The 17434-nt window shown below is 40.5% G+C and overlaps 1 protein-coding gene across 1 annotated transcript in view; it reads left to right on the forward strand.

Annotated features, from left to right (window-relative positions):
- The window catches only part of SLC30A8 (solute carrier family 30 member 8), a 36930-nt gene extending 25254 nt beyond the window's left edge, over window positions 1–11676 (forward strand). Inside the window, exons 5-8 of the mRNA XM_023592579.2 lie at window positions 1794–1944; window positions 4253–4358; window positions 10037–10171; window positions 11501–11676. Of these exons, the coding sequence (XP_023448347.1) occupies window positions 1794–1944; window positions 4253–4358; window positions 10037–10171; window positions 11501–11646 (538 nt within the window). The 3' untranslated portion in view covers window positions 11647–11676. The remainder of the gene's footprint in view (window positions 1–1793; window positions 1945–4252; window positions 4359–10036; window positions 10172–11500) is intronic.
- Window positions 11677–17434: the final 5758 nt, after the last annotated feature.

Here is a 17434-nt window from a genome sequence, read left to right on the forward strand (position 1 = left end):
CAGGAAAGTTATGCCTAGCCAACTCCACATAAATCTGGGGCCCTCAGTGATCGAGTTTACTTTCTAAATAGATACTTCCAAATCTGCTTTTTACTGCCACTTTTCTTGATTCCTGATCTTAACATTGCAGTCACTTTTAATACTTAAAAAGTAAAGGGAATTGAAAAGCTTTGCCCTCCTTGTGCAAGTAGGTAGTTCTTTAAAGATAAAGATATCTAGTGGCTCTAGGGTTCTCTCTAAAGACCTGGAATTATAGGCTTTAAGTGCTGCTAGATGCTGTGTTGTCTGAATTCACAGCTATCAGAGACATACTTTGGGAATAAATTTATTCCTTGGGGACCCAAAATCAGAACAGAAATTCCTTATAGAATTTGTGAAGGGATCTGAAGACAAAGATTATAGCCAGAGCCCTAGGGTCTTTGTGTGCTGAACTGCCTCTGAGTGAAATATTCATTGCTCCCCTCTTAGCCTACTTAATTCTAGTACAACCTTTCAAATCCAGTTCAATTTCTTTGTCTCTCAAATTCTCCTGTTGTACTTCCCATAGTACCAGTTCTTTGTAGTACTCTTTATAACTAGAATTTTATATTTATTTGCATCTTTATTTAGTCTCTCTTTTCTCTACCACAGTTAAATCTCCATTGAGGAAGGACCATATCTATGTTCATTCACCTTTATGCCCCAGACATTTAAAAGTATCCAGAATATGAGTTCCTAATTAAGCAGTTTGTTTGGATAAAACGAATAGAATCAATAACAACTGATGAGCCCATATGGCAGATCTAGAAGAGAGCTTGTTGACCACCAGCCATGTCAGGCTTCTAAAGAAACTTTACTGGTAATTACTAAGTGAGGGCGAATTCCTACCCAAATGCTGACAATCTAAGATTTGCATGTTTTGTATTGCTCAAATCTTTGAAGTGAAGGCCTGACTTTTAGCAGACACTTTACCTGCCAATATATTGAACAATAGGTTGTTTTGTTTTTTGGGTTTTTTCGCCTTTGTTCCAAAATGTTTAGAGAGGGTTTCTAGGCAAAACACTCCATGTTGCAGTCAGTGAAAAGGTTCTCATTCAGCTTTGGTCTAATTCCTCTTCAAATTATATATAAATAGAATCAACAACATAATTCATAGTGTCTACTACTTATCACTTTAACTGGACATGAGGTGAAAAATTTTGCAATATGTTGTATATAGAGGTACACATCTGTATATTTTAATGTCTAAATCACAGCCCTCTCTTCATTGTCTATTGGGAAATTTTCAAGTTTCAAATTCTCATGGAAATGAACATAAGTAAAATAAAAGATAAAAATCCAAACCTGATGAAAATTAATTCTTATTTTGCTTTATCCCTTTCTTCTACTTGTTGCATTTGAAGTTAGTACACTTAATTAACCTCCAACTAAAGCTCAGCTCTAAGCCTAGTTCATTCAGTACCTAGATTCATTTAGTGGGTGCCCAATAAACAATATTTGCCCTGTCTCATTGTTGAGTGCTCTGCATTCATCTAAGAAGTGATGCTTTCCAATTTTAATGTAAAACAGAATAGCTTTAGGTGGATGAATGGGAAAACTGAGATGAATCTTTGAAGTCTAGTCTTGTTTGAATTTTAAAATTCTATGATACACTAGTACTCCAAAATGAGTTCAAAATAGTACATTTTAAACCATAAAGATTTCAGCTATGCATCATTATAGATAATCCATGCTATTGTCCATTCCACCATTCTGATGCAGAGATATTTAAGGGTTAATCTTATGTGCGCTAATAGAATTGTTCTCTCTTTCAGACTAAGTGTGATTTTGCACCAAAGACACCCTGGCCACAGTCACAAGGAAGCACAAGCTAATGCCAGTGTCAGAGCAGCTTTTGTGCATGCACTTGGAGATCTATTTCAGAGCATCAGTGTGTTAACTAGTGCGCTTATTATCTACTTCAAGGTGAGTGTGTTTGATTTTATCCCCCTTCATAATAATTATATGGACCAGGTAGTTCAGAAGCTGATGCTCCAATATTAACTTACTAGAATGTGGACAACCTACATTTGCCCTACACAAACTACTTTGCCAAGTTAAAACAAGCAAACACATAAGCAAAAACCCAAAGTCTGACACCTTAGATTTTTCCAAATTCCTAACGGTGATGTCTTTATGTTTGTGAATTTATTTGAGATGCTGGGGGCTAGGGATTTAACCAGGACCTCATTTGTGGGATGCCAGTGCTCAACCATTGAGCCACATTGGCTCCCCTGAGTTTTTATTTTTATTTTTCCATTTGCTTGGTTTTTTTGTTTTAAGGAGGCACAGGGGACCAAAACCAGGACCTCCCCTGTGGGAAGCAGGTGCTCAACCGCTTGAGCCACATCTGCTCCCCAGCTGTGTTTTTAACTGTAGGGCTGCCAGTCTTTTCCAGAAAGTAGTTCCTTCAGTCATGGGGTCAAAAATAGACAGTAATGGAACATTGAATGCCTTATGGTTCTTGGGATGTGAATAACAGAAAAGGTCTCTGACTTAGAAAAGTGAAATATAGATTTATTGGCAGAAATTTATTGAATGTACTTCTGGACAGAAATCAAGGTAGAGGGAAGCGGACTTGGCCCAGTGATTAGGGTGACCGTCTACCACATGGGAGGTCCGCGGTTCAAACCCTGGGCCTCCTTGACCCGTGTGGAGCTGGCCCACGTGCAGTGCTGATGGGTGCAAGGAGTGCCATGCCACGCAGGGGTGTCCTTGCATAGGGGAGCCCCATGCGCAAGGAGTACGCCCCATAAGGAGAGCTGCCCAGTGCAAAAAGAAAGTTCAGCCTGCCCAAGAATGGTGCCACACACATGGAGAGCTGACACAACAAGGTGACACAACAAAAAGAAACACAGATTCCTGTGCCGCTGACAACAACAGAAGCGGACAAAGAAGAGCGCGCAGCAAATAGACACAGAACAGACGACTAGGGTCAGTGGGGGGGAGTATGAAAAAAGAAATCAAGGTAGAAAGAAGAGCAAATTTTGGCATCTAAGTTTCAGGAGCCATCTAATGTCTGTCCCAAGTAACATGCTGAAATGAATGGGACCCAACCAAATTTTTTTCCCTTTTTTTGTCATTCTGATGAAGATTCATCTTTCTAGTAAGGGGAAGCCTATTGGCCTAGCCTGAGTCCTGTACCTGCTTCTTGGCTGAGGGATTGTAGCATGCTTTATTCACTGTCCTACCAATTGTACCCATAATGAGGGAGAGATAACTTCCCCACAAAAAGTCAGGGTGTCAAACAAAGGAGGGATTGAATCCTTGGTGGGTCTCTGACTCTAAACAAATGTTCACTGTTGACTTCTTTCTAGTAAAACCAGGTACAAATAGAGGTGGGTTAGGATAGGGGTGGGGACAATGGAGGAAAACAGCAATTTGCTCTGTTTACATCATGATTGTCCAACTTGCTGGGACTCTTCCCTATTTTCCCTAAAAGAAGAAAACATTAAAATAAAAAATACCAAGTCCAAAGCACAACTTCTATGTTCAGCTAGCAAGATTCTACTGAAATCTTCAAATCTAAGGTAAGAACAGTTCAAAATTGAAAGTACTCTTGAAAAAGATAGGTTGACACTGAGTTTCTTAGAGGTTTTGAGGAACAGAACATCATCAAGGGCAGAATTACAAGTGGTTTATCCTGAGACCTAGGGCTCCAGAAGAGAAAAAGGAAGAATAAGGCCTTGGCTCACGCTTTTAGGGCTATATCAGAGATGACTGCCTCACGCTTGTGTCATGCTTGGCAGGGAAAGAAATGAACTAACCCCATTTAGCCAAGACCAAGGTCCAGCTGTATTTTGGCTTCATATGATCTCCAAGCAGAAGATACCTTTCCTTCTCCTCATCATAATTAAGGCAGAGAAGTCATTGGATATTTTGTATATATATGGGCATATTTTCATAGTGTCTTTTGTGCTTTCATTCTATTTATTTGAAAGAAGTTAAAGCAGATCATTTGAAAGAACACAGGTATATTTCTCCCTTCCATTCTTAAGTTATGGGGAGAGTATCTCTAGTAGTCTATTTTCTTTATTTTAGTTTAAACCTATAAAGAAGGAGAGTAGTAACCAACTCTTCAGGAGTAGAGCCTTGCCTCTGAGTTGGATATCAAGTGTCGGGCGGGAACAGGTGATGGAGAGGCATAGAAGGAGGGAGGCGTACTTATTTTCTTAATCAGGCTTGCTGGATAGGAGATATGAATTCAGCTAACCTAGGTCCCTATATTTTCTAGCCAAACTACAAAATAGCAGACCCAGTCTGCACATTCATCTTTTCCATCCTGGTTTTGACCAGCACCATCACTATCCTAAAGGATTTCTCCATTGTACTCATGGAAGGTAGGAGTGATTTTATTATTATTCCCTGGATCAATGTTTTTTCCCTATCACTTTATCAGAAAAGGGAATGGCCCCAAGGTGTGCTAACTGTTCATTTGTATTAGGGGGAAATTTAAACTGATAAGACATTTTCAAACCTTTGATTTTTATTCATATGGGAACAAATAAGAGAACTGGCTTCTCTTTTCCTTCCAACAACTGTTAAATAATATTGCATGGTGTAAAAATAAGTATAATCACAAATGCAAGAGATAAAGACATTGAGGGAGATATCCCAAAGAAATCAGTTTATTCCTGAAAATACCTGGTAAAGATCCAAGAAACACCAAATGAATCTACCCCTGGGGCAGCACTATAGGTGAACATTTTTTTTTTTTATTGACTTTGTAATAATATTACATTAAAAATATATATGTGAGGTCCCATTCAACCCCACCCCCCCACCCCCCCTCTCCCCCCCCAACAATACTCGTTCCCATCATCATGACACATCCATTGGATTTGGTAAGTACATCTTTGGGCACCTCTGCACCTCATAGACAATGGTCCACATCATGGCCCATACTCTCCTCCATTCCATCCAGTGGGCCCTGTGAGGATCCACGATGTCCGGTGATCACCCCCGAGGCGCCATCCAGGGCAGCTCCACGTCCCAAATACGCCCCCACCTCTCATCTCTTCCTGCCCTTCCCCATACCCATCGTCCACCATGTCCACTTTTCCCAATCCAATGCCACCTCTTCTATGTGGACATTGGATTGGTTGTGTCCATTGCACCTCTATGTCAAGAGGAGGCTCAGATTCCACATGGATGCTGGCTGCCATCCTCCCATTTTCAGTTGTAATCACTCTAGGCTCCATGGTGTGGTGATTGTCCTTCTTCAACTCCATCTTAGCTGAGTGTGGTGAACATTTTAATCAAATTGTGTCTCATGGTAGAACATCAGAGTGATCCGTTACTTATTCATCCAGTAAGTGTTTATTAAGGTCTGACTTGGTACCAGATATTGAGCTTGAAGCCCTTATGGGTCTAATACTTTAGTGAGGGGTGAAGAGAAGAGAGATTATTCAAATGATTACAGAAAAATAAAACAGCAGTAAGTGCTACATATATATAATACATATATGTGCAGTTGATCTTCATTATTCATAGACACTGTATTTGCAAATTTATCTACTTGCTAAAATTCATTTGTAATCCAAAAATCAACATTCAGGGCACTTTCATAGTCATCCATGATATGCACAGGGCAGTGAAAAATTTGACTCACCTGATGCACACATTCCCTGCTGAGGTCAACTGCAAGGCAATGACTCTGACTTCTTGTTACAGCTCTCATACTGTAAACAAGTGTCCTTTTCACAGTATACTTAGTGTCACATTTTTTGTATTATTGTAGTTTTTGTTTATGATTTCACTTTTTAAACTGGCCTTCAAATGTAGTGCCTAAAAGTACTGTGTAGTGTTTCTAAGCACAAGAAGGCTACTGTGTGCCTAAATATGTGTGTTAGATAAGCTTGGTTTAGGCATGAGTCACAGTACTGTTAACCATGAGTTCAAAATTAATGAATCAATACTAGGTCTTAAACAAGATGCCTTTAAACATAAACACACATAATACAAGGTTACATATTGATAGATTGACAAAAATGTTGTGGCCAGAGACTCACAGGAACCTAATCCTGTACCTTCATATGAACAGTGGTTCAGTATTTGCTAATTCAGTGTTTGTAGTGACTTTATAGAACTTAACTAATGCGAATAACAAGAAATGACTATATATATGGTATGTTGATAACTTTTTTAATACAAGTGGAATTATACATTAATACATATTTTGTTCTGCACCTTGCTTTTTTTTTTTTTTTAACTTGGAGATATTTCCATGTTAGCACATACATAGATAACCCCCCAATTTTTTCACAACTACAAAGTATTCCATTTTATACATATACTTGTCTATTGATGGACATCCCAAACAATGACGGGCATTCTTTTACGTAATTTTTAGTCCTTGTTTATCTGTAGAATATTCCTAGAAGTGGTATTGCTGTTTCAAAAGTTATATGCATTTTTAAATTTGATAGATACTGCCATTTCTACCAAAGATACCACATCCATTTTTTTCCCCACCAACAGTGTATGACAGTGCTAATTTCCTCACATCCTCACCATCATGGATATTATCAAAATGTTGATTAGTGAAACATCATATCTTAGTGATTTCATATATGATTCTTTAATTATGATGTATTGAGCAATTTTTAAAAATATATTTATTAGACCAGAAAATTATTCCTTTAAATACCAATTCAGGTCTTGGCTTGGATTCACTAAGATATTTGCAGGATCTCCTTACAAAGGCAGGCTTCTACGACATGGTGGAGCACTGAGCCCAGCGGGGGTCAGGTACTCTTGCTTGTCAACAGTTTTTCCTAGAGTAAACAAATAATGCTGCACTTGTGATCTCCATAAAAGTTAAGAGAAGAATGAAGCAAGAGAAAAAAGGTGTAATGTGATCGTGACTTCAGTTCAAGTGTGCTGGATGAATGGCAACAGGTCTTCAAAGTTTCAAGTGAAACTCGGAAAGAGATGACACACATGAGGCCAAATAGTAAGCTTTTTGATTGCCATACCTAAAGTTTAGCATTTGCATAATGCTTTATAGCAGGAGTTCTTAACCTTTTGTGTTCCACCGACCCCTTTGCCAGTCAGGTGAAAACCACGGACCTCTTTTCAGAATGTAGTGGCAGACAGTTTTATGACATTTCAACGTCTGAGTTCAGAGAAAATAAAGATAATAAGTTGATTTTTATCAATTCAAGCTCACAGACCCCCTGAAATCTTTCTCCAGACCCCCAAAGGGTCCTTAACCAGGGGAACCCCTGCTTTATACTTACAGCATGGACTTTAGAATCTGATATTGCTGGCTCGGCCTCTTATCTGTAAGGGTTTGGCAATTTTTCTTAACCTCTCTGTGGTAAATTGAATTATGTGCCCCCGAAAAACAGGTTCTTAATCTAAATCCATTCCCCTGGGTGTGAGCACATTGTGAATAGGACTTTTTGATGAGGCTATTTTCAGTCAAGGTGTGGCCACCTGAATAGGGTGGGTCTTAATCCTATCACTGGAGACCTGATAGATAACACCAGGCCCAGGGTCCTATTTGTGATTCACCTTGCATTTAGTTATTATTTCTCTTTAGTCTCCTCCAATCTGTAACTACCTGTCTTTCCATGTCATTCATGACCTTGGTACTTTTGAAGAATATTAAGCTACTTGTAGAGTATCCCTTACTTTAGGTTTGTCTCTCATGATTGAAGTAAGGATAAACATCTATTTTCGATACCTTGATAACTTAAGACATTTTGGATTTTTAAAAAATAATACTATCTATGCCATATAAACATATATTATGTTATCAAACTAGTTCAAAACTGAGTTTCCCAGGGCTGCTTAGGTGTTTTTAAAGGGCAGCCAGTGTTGAGAACCACTACAAGGTAGAGCTGCTCAGTGGCCCATATATATTAGTTCTATAATTCTTAACTTTAGCTTCATGTTAGGATCACCAAATGTGCTTTAAAAACATACTGATGCTAGGTTCTCTCCACAGAGTCTAGGATTTAATTGGTCTTAGATATAACCTGATCATCGGGATTTCTAAAATGTTCTGTAGTGATACTGATGTGCATCAATGATGAAGAACCACTTGGGGGAAGCAGATGTGGTTCAACTGATAGCACATCTGCCTACGATATGGAGGTCTGGGGTTTGAACCCAGGGCCTCCTAGCCTGTGTGGTGAGCTGGCCCACGCACAGTGTTGCTGCATGCAAGGAGTGCCATGCCACACGGGGGTGTCCCCCACATAGGGAGCCCCACGTGCAAGGAGTGTGCCCCGCAAGGAGAGCCACCCCCATGAATAAAGCGCAGCCTGCCCAGGAGTGGCACCGCATACACGGAGAGCTGACACAGCAAGATGATGCAACAAAAAGAGACACAGATTCCTGGTGCTGCCGAGAATGCAAGCAGACACAGAAGAACACATAACGAATGGACGTGAGAGCAAACAATGGGGCAGGGGAAGGGGCAAGAAATAAATAAAATCTTTAAAAAAAAAAAAAAGAACTACTTGGGAGCCTATAGAACTCAGTGCCTCATTCATAGAAATTTCCTTCCAGAAATCTAGAATGTAGTCAAGAAATGAATATATGAATGAACATATATTTATATATGTGTATTAGAGAAGTTGTGAGTTTACAGAAGTTGTGAGTCATGCATAAAATATGTAAAATACAGAGTTCCCATAAACCTCCCTATTATTACCACCTTGCATTAGTGTGACATACTTGTTACAATTCATGAAAGAACATTTTTTATAGTTGTATTATTAACTATAATTGTACTGTTAACTATAGTCCATTGTTTACAACAGGGTTCGCTGTGTTGTACAGTCCTATTTTCAAAAAAATTTATTCTACTAATATATATACAACCTAAAGGAATACATATTTTTAATAAACACCCTAGGTATTTAAACACCTAGGTATAATAAACACCTAGAACCTAGGTGAGTGGTTCTGTAAAAATACTAGAGAGTAATTGAAGTAAAGGCTAAACGAAGCATAGTTCTTAGAAATCCCTTCTACAATATCCTCTTTGGATCATCTTTCATTGATAGGGATTTACCTATTGCATCAAATGGCATATTTCATTGTGCTGGTTGAGCTGATATATTAGAAATATCTTTAAATGGAGCTCCTGTCTGTTTTACTGTCACTTCCAACCATTGGCTCTACTTCTCTCCCTGGAGCTAGCAAAGCAAGTGTCTTTACACTTTCATCCCCTTTCATCTTCTCCACGATAAATCCTGCAATTGTTGGAAGCGATCATATTTCCCTTTGTCTTCTCTTCTCCAGGCTAGAGACACCCCCTCAGCTCCTTCTGCCCCAAAGAATGGCAGATTGACTGTCAGACTCCCCGCCCTGCTGCAGGTGCACACTGTCCCTTTAAAACAAGAATGACAGACTAGTCCATTCTGTGACCTTGACATTAAACCCTGAGGAACTAAAATTTTACAAACCAAATAAAGAGATGGTATCACAATATTGAGATGCCCTATCAACACAGTTCACTAAGAAGTTATATTATGGATAAGTACCATTTCTAGCATTAGAATTTATGAAGAGTGGTGATTTTAAGTTTTGACCCATAAAGAGCTTTGTGAACTAGATATTGTTCTTATTACCCCTATTTTATTGAAAAGGTGCTCAGGATCGGAGAAGTTCTAAGATTTGGGTAAGCCCCTAATTCTTGTAGCCAGAATGCTAACCCAGGATTGTTTGATACCAAATCCTCTGTTTTTATATTTTTCTCTCCAGAATGGATACAAAGATAATTGAGAAAAGCACAATTAGTTTAATAATGCATCCTAAACACTAAGCATTATTTCTGTTGTTAGTTACCGTATAGTAAATTCTGTAAAGATTACTTGTCTGTAAACTTTTAATTGACAGTAAAACCCTTTGAAATAGGCTAATCTCTTTGTAAATTTTCAAAGAGACCAAAAAAGGGGAGGACAGGTTGGTACTTTGGTGAGGACCTTGGTGCCTTTTGAGCGGTTATAATAGGCTATATTTAGACGAATAACAACAGCCTCCCACTCTTTTCTCTGGTCAGGTGTGCCAAAGGGCCTGAGTTACGACACGGTGAAAGAGCTCATCTTAGCCATTGACGGGGTGGTGTCTGTGCACAGTCTGCACATCTGGTCTCTCACAATGAACCAAGTGATTCTCTCGGCTCATGTTGCTACAGGTCAGTGACTTTCGTAAACCCATGGTCAAAATTCAGCCCATGTTCTGTAGAGTCACTGATTTCCCTCCTCTCGTGGAGCTGCTCTTAGCGTCCATTGCCTGTCAAAACAGTGGTAAAGCGTACTTTTTAGGCTTTTGAAAGCCACCAACCCTGTCAATGTTGTTACAGCAACCACGACATTAATGCCATTTCTTGAGGTGCACTGTGGAAGATAGTAGAAAGAATGAATGGCTAAAATGCCACCCAAAGTTTGAAGCCTGAGACTCTGAGTATGGCAACACCCTGCCTGTCAAGTGATAGGAGTAGATTCCAAATAAATCTTAACTGAGTATCTCCCATGTATAAGACACTTTGCCTAGAAACTGGAAAGCAGAGTGAGACCCAGGCGCCAGCCTTCAAGGTCTAACATGCTAGCAATTGTGCCAATAGGGCTTAATGGTGGTTCTTTTGGGAAATGGGTAGAAATGCTGTAAATATGCATCCCAAAAATTCTTACAAGATCGGGTTTATGCTAAAAACTACTCTCTGAAGTACAGAGTGATTCTGTCCACGATATGTCCTAGGCAAAATAGGTGGTTCGAGGTCCTTCATTGCCTCAGAAGAGAGCTCAGACCAAGCAAGGCTGATAAGATTAGGCTGCTGAAAAGTAACTTATGAAGTTACTAAGAAAAGCAGGGCGGCTGGTGGCAGTCATTCCAGGGCTGTGCTCTCTCAGGCATCCTCATCTTCTCCGTGGGACTTGGATCTGGCTTCTGGGGATTTACAGCATTCCCTAGGTCAATATTTCATTGCAAATGGAAGAATCTAGTAAACAATCGGGTTACTACTGAGGGGACTTTATAGCCTTCTGATACCATTTGGAACAAGGAAACAGACAGCAGTGAGGATTGATGCACTAAGAAAGGTCGGTGGGGAGCTCTAAATGCTTTCTGGTCCCTGTCACGAGCTTTGATAGAAATTCTGATTAGACACAAAGGCTGCAACCCAGAGATCCTTGGGGACTGGCAAGCAGGGCTGTATGGGAAATGATAGCTCTGACCTGGCTTTTTCCAGGGCTTATCTCCCTTCCACAAGCTCAGGAGTGTGGGACCCCAAGGGCACTGTGGGCAGGGAGTGTTCCCATAGCTTGCGTAGTTTGCTGCCCTAGGTTTCCCCCTGCTTCGTCGGGGTGAGAGCAGCTGATTGTCCGACTCAGCCCGGCTCCTGCTGAGTGCTCTGCCTGTGGCCCACCCCAGCAGGTCAGAGACAGAGGACTTGAAGCTGGAGTCTTAGCAGCCCCCCATGTGTGTGCAATCAGTGCTGATCTCGCTTGTGGTTCTTTATCAACAGCAGCCAGCCGGGACAGCCAAGTTGTTCAGAGAGAGATTAGTAAAGCCCTCAGCACCAGCTTCATGGTACATGCCCTCACCATTCAGATGGAGACCTCGGCCGAGCAGGACCTCCACTGCCTTTTCTGTGAAGACCCCCGGGACTAGCACAGTCACACTCTCAGCTTCCCACGTTTGACAGACCACTACCTGCTGCCATGCAGCTTCTCAGTGTAAGAAATAAGGAATCAAAGGAAGACGTTGGGGAACTTATGACACAATGCAACACCCGTTTTATCCTTCTTTATTTAGCTCTATTCACCATGAATGAAGATAAGCATTTAGAGCCATCAATCAATGGGATTATGTACTCATCAGTGGCTGCATTCAGTTATAGGAATGTGTGTGTAGATTACCACTGCCTGGGGCTAAAGGCACAGCTGCTGGAAAAAAGGCAAGAAAAAGTTCACATCCCTTCAATAAAGCATCCTGAGAATGAGTGGGTGAAGTTGAGCTCAGGTAAATCTTATTAGGAATCAATGGCCAGGATAAAGAAATATAACCTTCTTTCCAAACATGAAAAGCAAAAATAAGTAGAACCTTATCAGGAATAAAAGACAGTTTTGATGCTTACCATCCGATTAGGACTTGACTCTCGGACCAAACTGTCATATGCTGTGGGCAATATCTTTTTAAAAAAATTTTTTTTAATTTTATTTTATTTTGGGGGGGCAATATCTATTGATGCCCTGTTCCCTGTGTGACAAAATCTCTGTTCATTGAATGGGGTAGAAAACTCTCCTCCATCTTGCTTACAAATTATGTTGTGATATGTCTGAAATTATGGAATTATTTGTTTTCTCTGAATAAAAGACCTGGACAAATGAAAAATCAAGCATTTAGTTTGAACCATGAAATTGGTGCTCTTTGCATGTTTTCATACATAGTTTAGCCTCCTAATAAAAGAAAACCAGAAGGCACAGGGAAGCAGAGCAACGTATCCCAAGTTACATGGAAAATAATTTAGTCAAAGAATTAAGATAAGAGCTTCCAGGTCTTGAATAAAATTTAGGGACCACCCATTATGATCCAGGTACTGTTCTGGGCTATTTAGATCTGTAACTTTGTTTCATTCTAAGGGCAATTTTGTGAAGTTGAAATCAATACCATCACTGTATAGATGAGGACATAAGGCTCATATAAGTAAGTGTCTTGACCAATGCCATCCATTCATTCTTTCAAGAAATCTTTTTTTGTTGATGGTTATGAGCTAAGCATTGGTAGACCAAGCAAAAGCGGCTGTTGACCTCAGGAAGCACGCCACTCTAGTGGGGAGACAGATGTATTGGGGGATACACCAATAAACACAATCAAGGATATATTACAAATAGTGGCAAGTGATCTGAAAGAAAAGGGATCAATTTAGATCGGGAGAAATCAGTGGAGAACCGCTGAGGAAATGGCATCCAAGTTGACACCAAACAAAAAGTATATGATGGCCAAGTGAACTGTAGGAGGAAGCATGGTTCTAGGAAAAGCAACAGCAAGAATGGACACCTTGAAGAAAGAGCTTGGCAAGTTTGAGGAATTGAGGAAAGCCTCCTGTGATGGGAGGATACTGAGTGAGAGAGTGAGTTAAAGGGCCTGAAACAGGAGAGTTAAGCACCGCCACATTAGAAACAAGCTGAAATCTAGATCCATTTTATCTAAAAGCTCATTTATGAGCTTTCTCTTTCTCTGAAAACTTTTTCCTGTTTCTTTTTAACCAAGTAATCTGCATCGACAATCTGTCGTTATTTCAGAAGTGCATGCAAAAAATGAATCTACATTCTTCAAAAGGCGGGGATGAATAAATTGCTAAGCAGTGCCGATGCCCTCGAGGAGTGCCCTGACACGCAGGGATGTCCTCCGCATAGGGGAGTCCCACGCGCAAGGAGTGCATCCGTAAGGAGAGCTGCCCAGAGTAGAAGAAAGTTCACCCTGCCCAGGAGTGGCAGCCACATACACGGAGAGCTGGCACAACAAGATGATGCAACAAAAAGTAACACAGATTCCCACTGCTGCTGACAAGAATAGAAGCAGACACAGAAGAACACACTGTGAATGGACACAGAGAGCAGATAACTGGGGCGGGGAGAGGGGGATGTGGGATGGAAGGGGAAAGGGAAAAAAAAAAGTAAAGGACAGACAACACTTCCTTGATGTATCCTGTGATAGGTACTAAACTTGTATCCTCTACACAAGAGTCTGGCCAAGGAAAGAAGAAACGTGAATTAATTGAAAAGGTTGTGGAGTTACCTATTAAAGACCTTACTCCAAAGAACCTGAGCCATGCCAGTGGCAATGAGGATATTAAAAGGAGGAGATGTGACTGATGTGGTGGGTATAGCAAACTTGTGGGAGAGGAATGAGCATAAGAAGGAATTACAATTATCCTTTCCACTTCTTGGGGGTTAGGGATATGGTGCCCCACCATCTGGAAAAATCTGCATAAAAATTTTTTTACTTTCCCTTCATAGCAGAGAAGTATGAATTTTTTTCTTTTTTTTTTTGGTCATAGATTGTATGTAGTTCAATGTTAAGTAAAAATACTGTATGGAAAGTACTATCCCTTGTGACTTTAAAACCTGGGGCCTACTCCTCTTCTTGGCTGATGTACGGCCTCTGAGACATTTCCCACCCCAATACGAGGCAATTTCATCAGCATCATCTCTTCCAGTTCGTAGCCTTTCTCTTCAAACAGTCTCTTCAGGGGTTCCCAAACCTCCCTAGCTGCCTCTTGATCAGCAGATGCTGCTTCTTCCATTACTTTCACATTGCATGGGCAAAACCTTCTTTTAAAAATTTCAAACCAGCCTTTGCTGGCTTGCAAGCTATAGGGGTAGACCCTTCACCTTCATTTTCCTTTAGGAAAGAGACACCTCTACATTTCTAGCCTGTGTGTGTCATCTGTTGGCTTTTGTATTCTTTTACAAACTTTAACTTTTTACTTATTTTAACTTTTTAAAAATTGTGTATATTTATGATATTAAAAGTAAAGTATATTGGTATTATAAAAAGCTATATAAACATTTTATGCATTTCAGAGTTTCTAAACTTTTTCTGTGTCGTCTCCTGACCTTTGCCTGTTGTCTGTGGCTTCTGCAAAACTTCCCCAAAATTCCCATTACATTTCCTATTAAATTTCTTATACTGTGATATAATGAAACTGTGATGGGGAATGTCATTATATAGAAAGGATAACTGTATTAGTCAGCCAAAGGGATGGTGATGTGAAATACCAGAAATCTGCTCATTTTCATAAAGAGTATTTATTTGGAATAGAAGCTTACAGTTACCAGGTCATAAAGTATAAGTTACTTCCCTCACCGAAGTCTGTTGCCATGTGTTGGAGCAAGATGGCCACTGCCATCTGCAAGGATTCAGCCTTCCTCTCCCTCTTAAGGCTCTGTGGTCTCAGCTTCTTCCAGTGTCATTTATAGTCTGGGATAAGTCTCATTTCTCTCCTGGGGCTTGTTCCTCTCCAGGCTCAGCTGTTTTGTTCTCTTCACAAGGTCAGCTGTAGACTACCATGGTCTCTTTCTTCCTGTAGCCTCTGCTGTGTCTATGGAGCCATCTATTCCTCTTTGTTCTTCTCCTGTGTGTTTACTTTCCCAGGGCTCTAGCACCAAAACTCTAACTCTCACCTCTGCCCTATCATTTTCTCTGTGACTCCCCACTCACCAAGGGAGTGGGGATTCAATGTACTACTGATGTGGCCCATTCAAAGCCTTAATCATAATTTAATCAAGTAAAAGTGAAACCTCTGAAGTTAATACAATTTAATACACCCAGAGGAATAGCCAGTTTATAAACATAATTCAATATCTATTTTTAGAGTTCATAAACAATACCAAACTGCTACAATAACTGTAGAGATCACAGTTTCAATCCCTTTCTTCTTCTTTCCTTCTCCATGACCTTCAGCTAGTACTCAATTTCTCTGAGCTTCACATTCCTTCTCTGAAAATGATGATTCTATTTGCATTAAAAGGTTCTGTTAGAATTAAATAATAAACATAAAGAACAAAGTTCTTCATGTAATTTAAAAAATGTATATTTATTGAATGTCCTCTCTAAATTAGGGTTTCTTAACCTCAGTGCTATTGATATTTTGGGTCAGATTTTTTGAGTGTGGTGGAGATCTGTCGAGTGCATTGTAGGATATTTAGCAGCATTCCTAGTCTCCACCTTCCACTCCTATTACATTCTCCCACTCCTATTAAAACCAAAAATGTTTTCAAACATTACCAAATGTTCCCTGGGAGCCAAAATTGTCCTTGGTTGCAAATCACTGCTCTAAACACACACAAAAGAAAGATAAGGCAATGGAGGGGGTAGGGTATGGGGCCTTGGGCCTTGGGATGGCAGCCTTCTGACAAGAAGCCAGCAAGATAAGAGGAGATGACCTTGAGAGCCAGATCCACCCCTGCCCACTTGCTTTCCAGATTGACTGCCAAAGGACAGGAGGAGTATTTAATATGATTTGCCTGGGACCAGGACATTCTTTGGGCTGTATTTTACTGGTAGGTGTCTTAGTTTGCCACTATGACAAATACCACAGATTAGTTGGTTTAAACAACAACTTGGGGGAAGCAGACTTGGCCCAGTGGTTAGGGTGTTTGTCTACCAAATGGGAGGTCTGCGGTTCAAACCCCGGGCCTCCTTGACCCTGTGGAGCTGGTCCATGCTCAGTGCTGATGCACGCAAGGAGTGCTGTGCCACTCAGGGGTGTCCCCCACATAGGGGATCCCCACGCGCAAGGAGTGCGCCCCATAAGGAGAGCCACCCAGTGTGAAAGAGGCTCAGCCTGCCCAAGAATGTGGGCACTGCCCACACAGAGAGCTAACACAACAAGATGATGCAACTAAAAGAAACACAGTTTCCATGCTGCTGACAACAACAGAAGCGGACAAAGAAGACGATGCAGCAAATAGACACAGAGAACAGACAACCAGGGTGGGGGGGAGAAGGGGAGAGAAATAAATAAATAAATATTTTTTAAAAAACAACAACTTGGCATTGGAGCTACAAAGAATACACGGATGCAGCAGGTGCTCCTAATCACTGGTTGTTAACTGAACACCACCATGGAGCATAAAATAAAATAAAGAGGTACAGGTCTATAACCTGAACATTTTGGGTCAATGTGTCTGGTTTGGAACCTAGACTTTGGTCTTTTTTAATATACCCAGAGGTGACTCTAAAGAATAGCCAGGGTCTAGATTTAAGAGAACCCAAACTACAGGAGTTCACTGAGTGGGGGATTCAGACAAATGCTCAGATAACTATAATAGTATGTTGAGTTGCAATGATGTGATAGAGTAAAGAGGGAGCATGAAGACAGTAGCAAGTATTGGTGTATGGGTTTGACCATTGAGGCTTCACAGAGGAAGTGACAGCCTTACGGACCTGGAATTTTATATGGGTGTTCTCTAGGCAGATGAAGACAGTCTAGACAAAAGAAGACTATGTCAAGGCATGTGTAATACATTGAATTATGTACCCCAATTTAAACATAATCTCAGCCTTAATACACATTCTTATGGGTATGAACCAATTGTAAATAGGACCTTTGCAAGATGTTGTTTTTGGTTAAGGTGTAGCCCCACTGAATGCAGGTGGGTCTTAATCTGGATTAATGAAGGATTTATAAAGAGAACCCACAAGTCACAGAAGTTAGAACAGAAAGGACATTGCCCTGGGATGGGAGGCAACTAAACAAATAGGAAACTCCAAGGATTGCTAGTAGCCATCACCAGACTACTAGTCTTTGCGGGGAAAGCCAGCCTTACCAATATCTTGATTTTCGAGTCTTCTGGCCACAATACCAGAAGCCAATAAAATATTCTGTTTTCAAGCCACTGTCAACTCTTGATAGCCCCTGTCAACTCTTGCAATTCTTTCAACTCTTGTA

This window comes from Dasypus novemcinctus, chromosome 14 (genome assembly GCF_030445035.2).
Source record: "Dasypus novemcinctus isolate mDasNov1 chromosome 14, mDasNov1.1.hap2, whole genome shotgun sequence".
Lineage (NCBI taxonomy): Eukaryota > Metazoa > Chordata > Mammalia > Cingulata > Dasypodidae > Dasypus > Dasypus novemcinctus.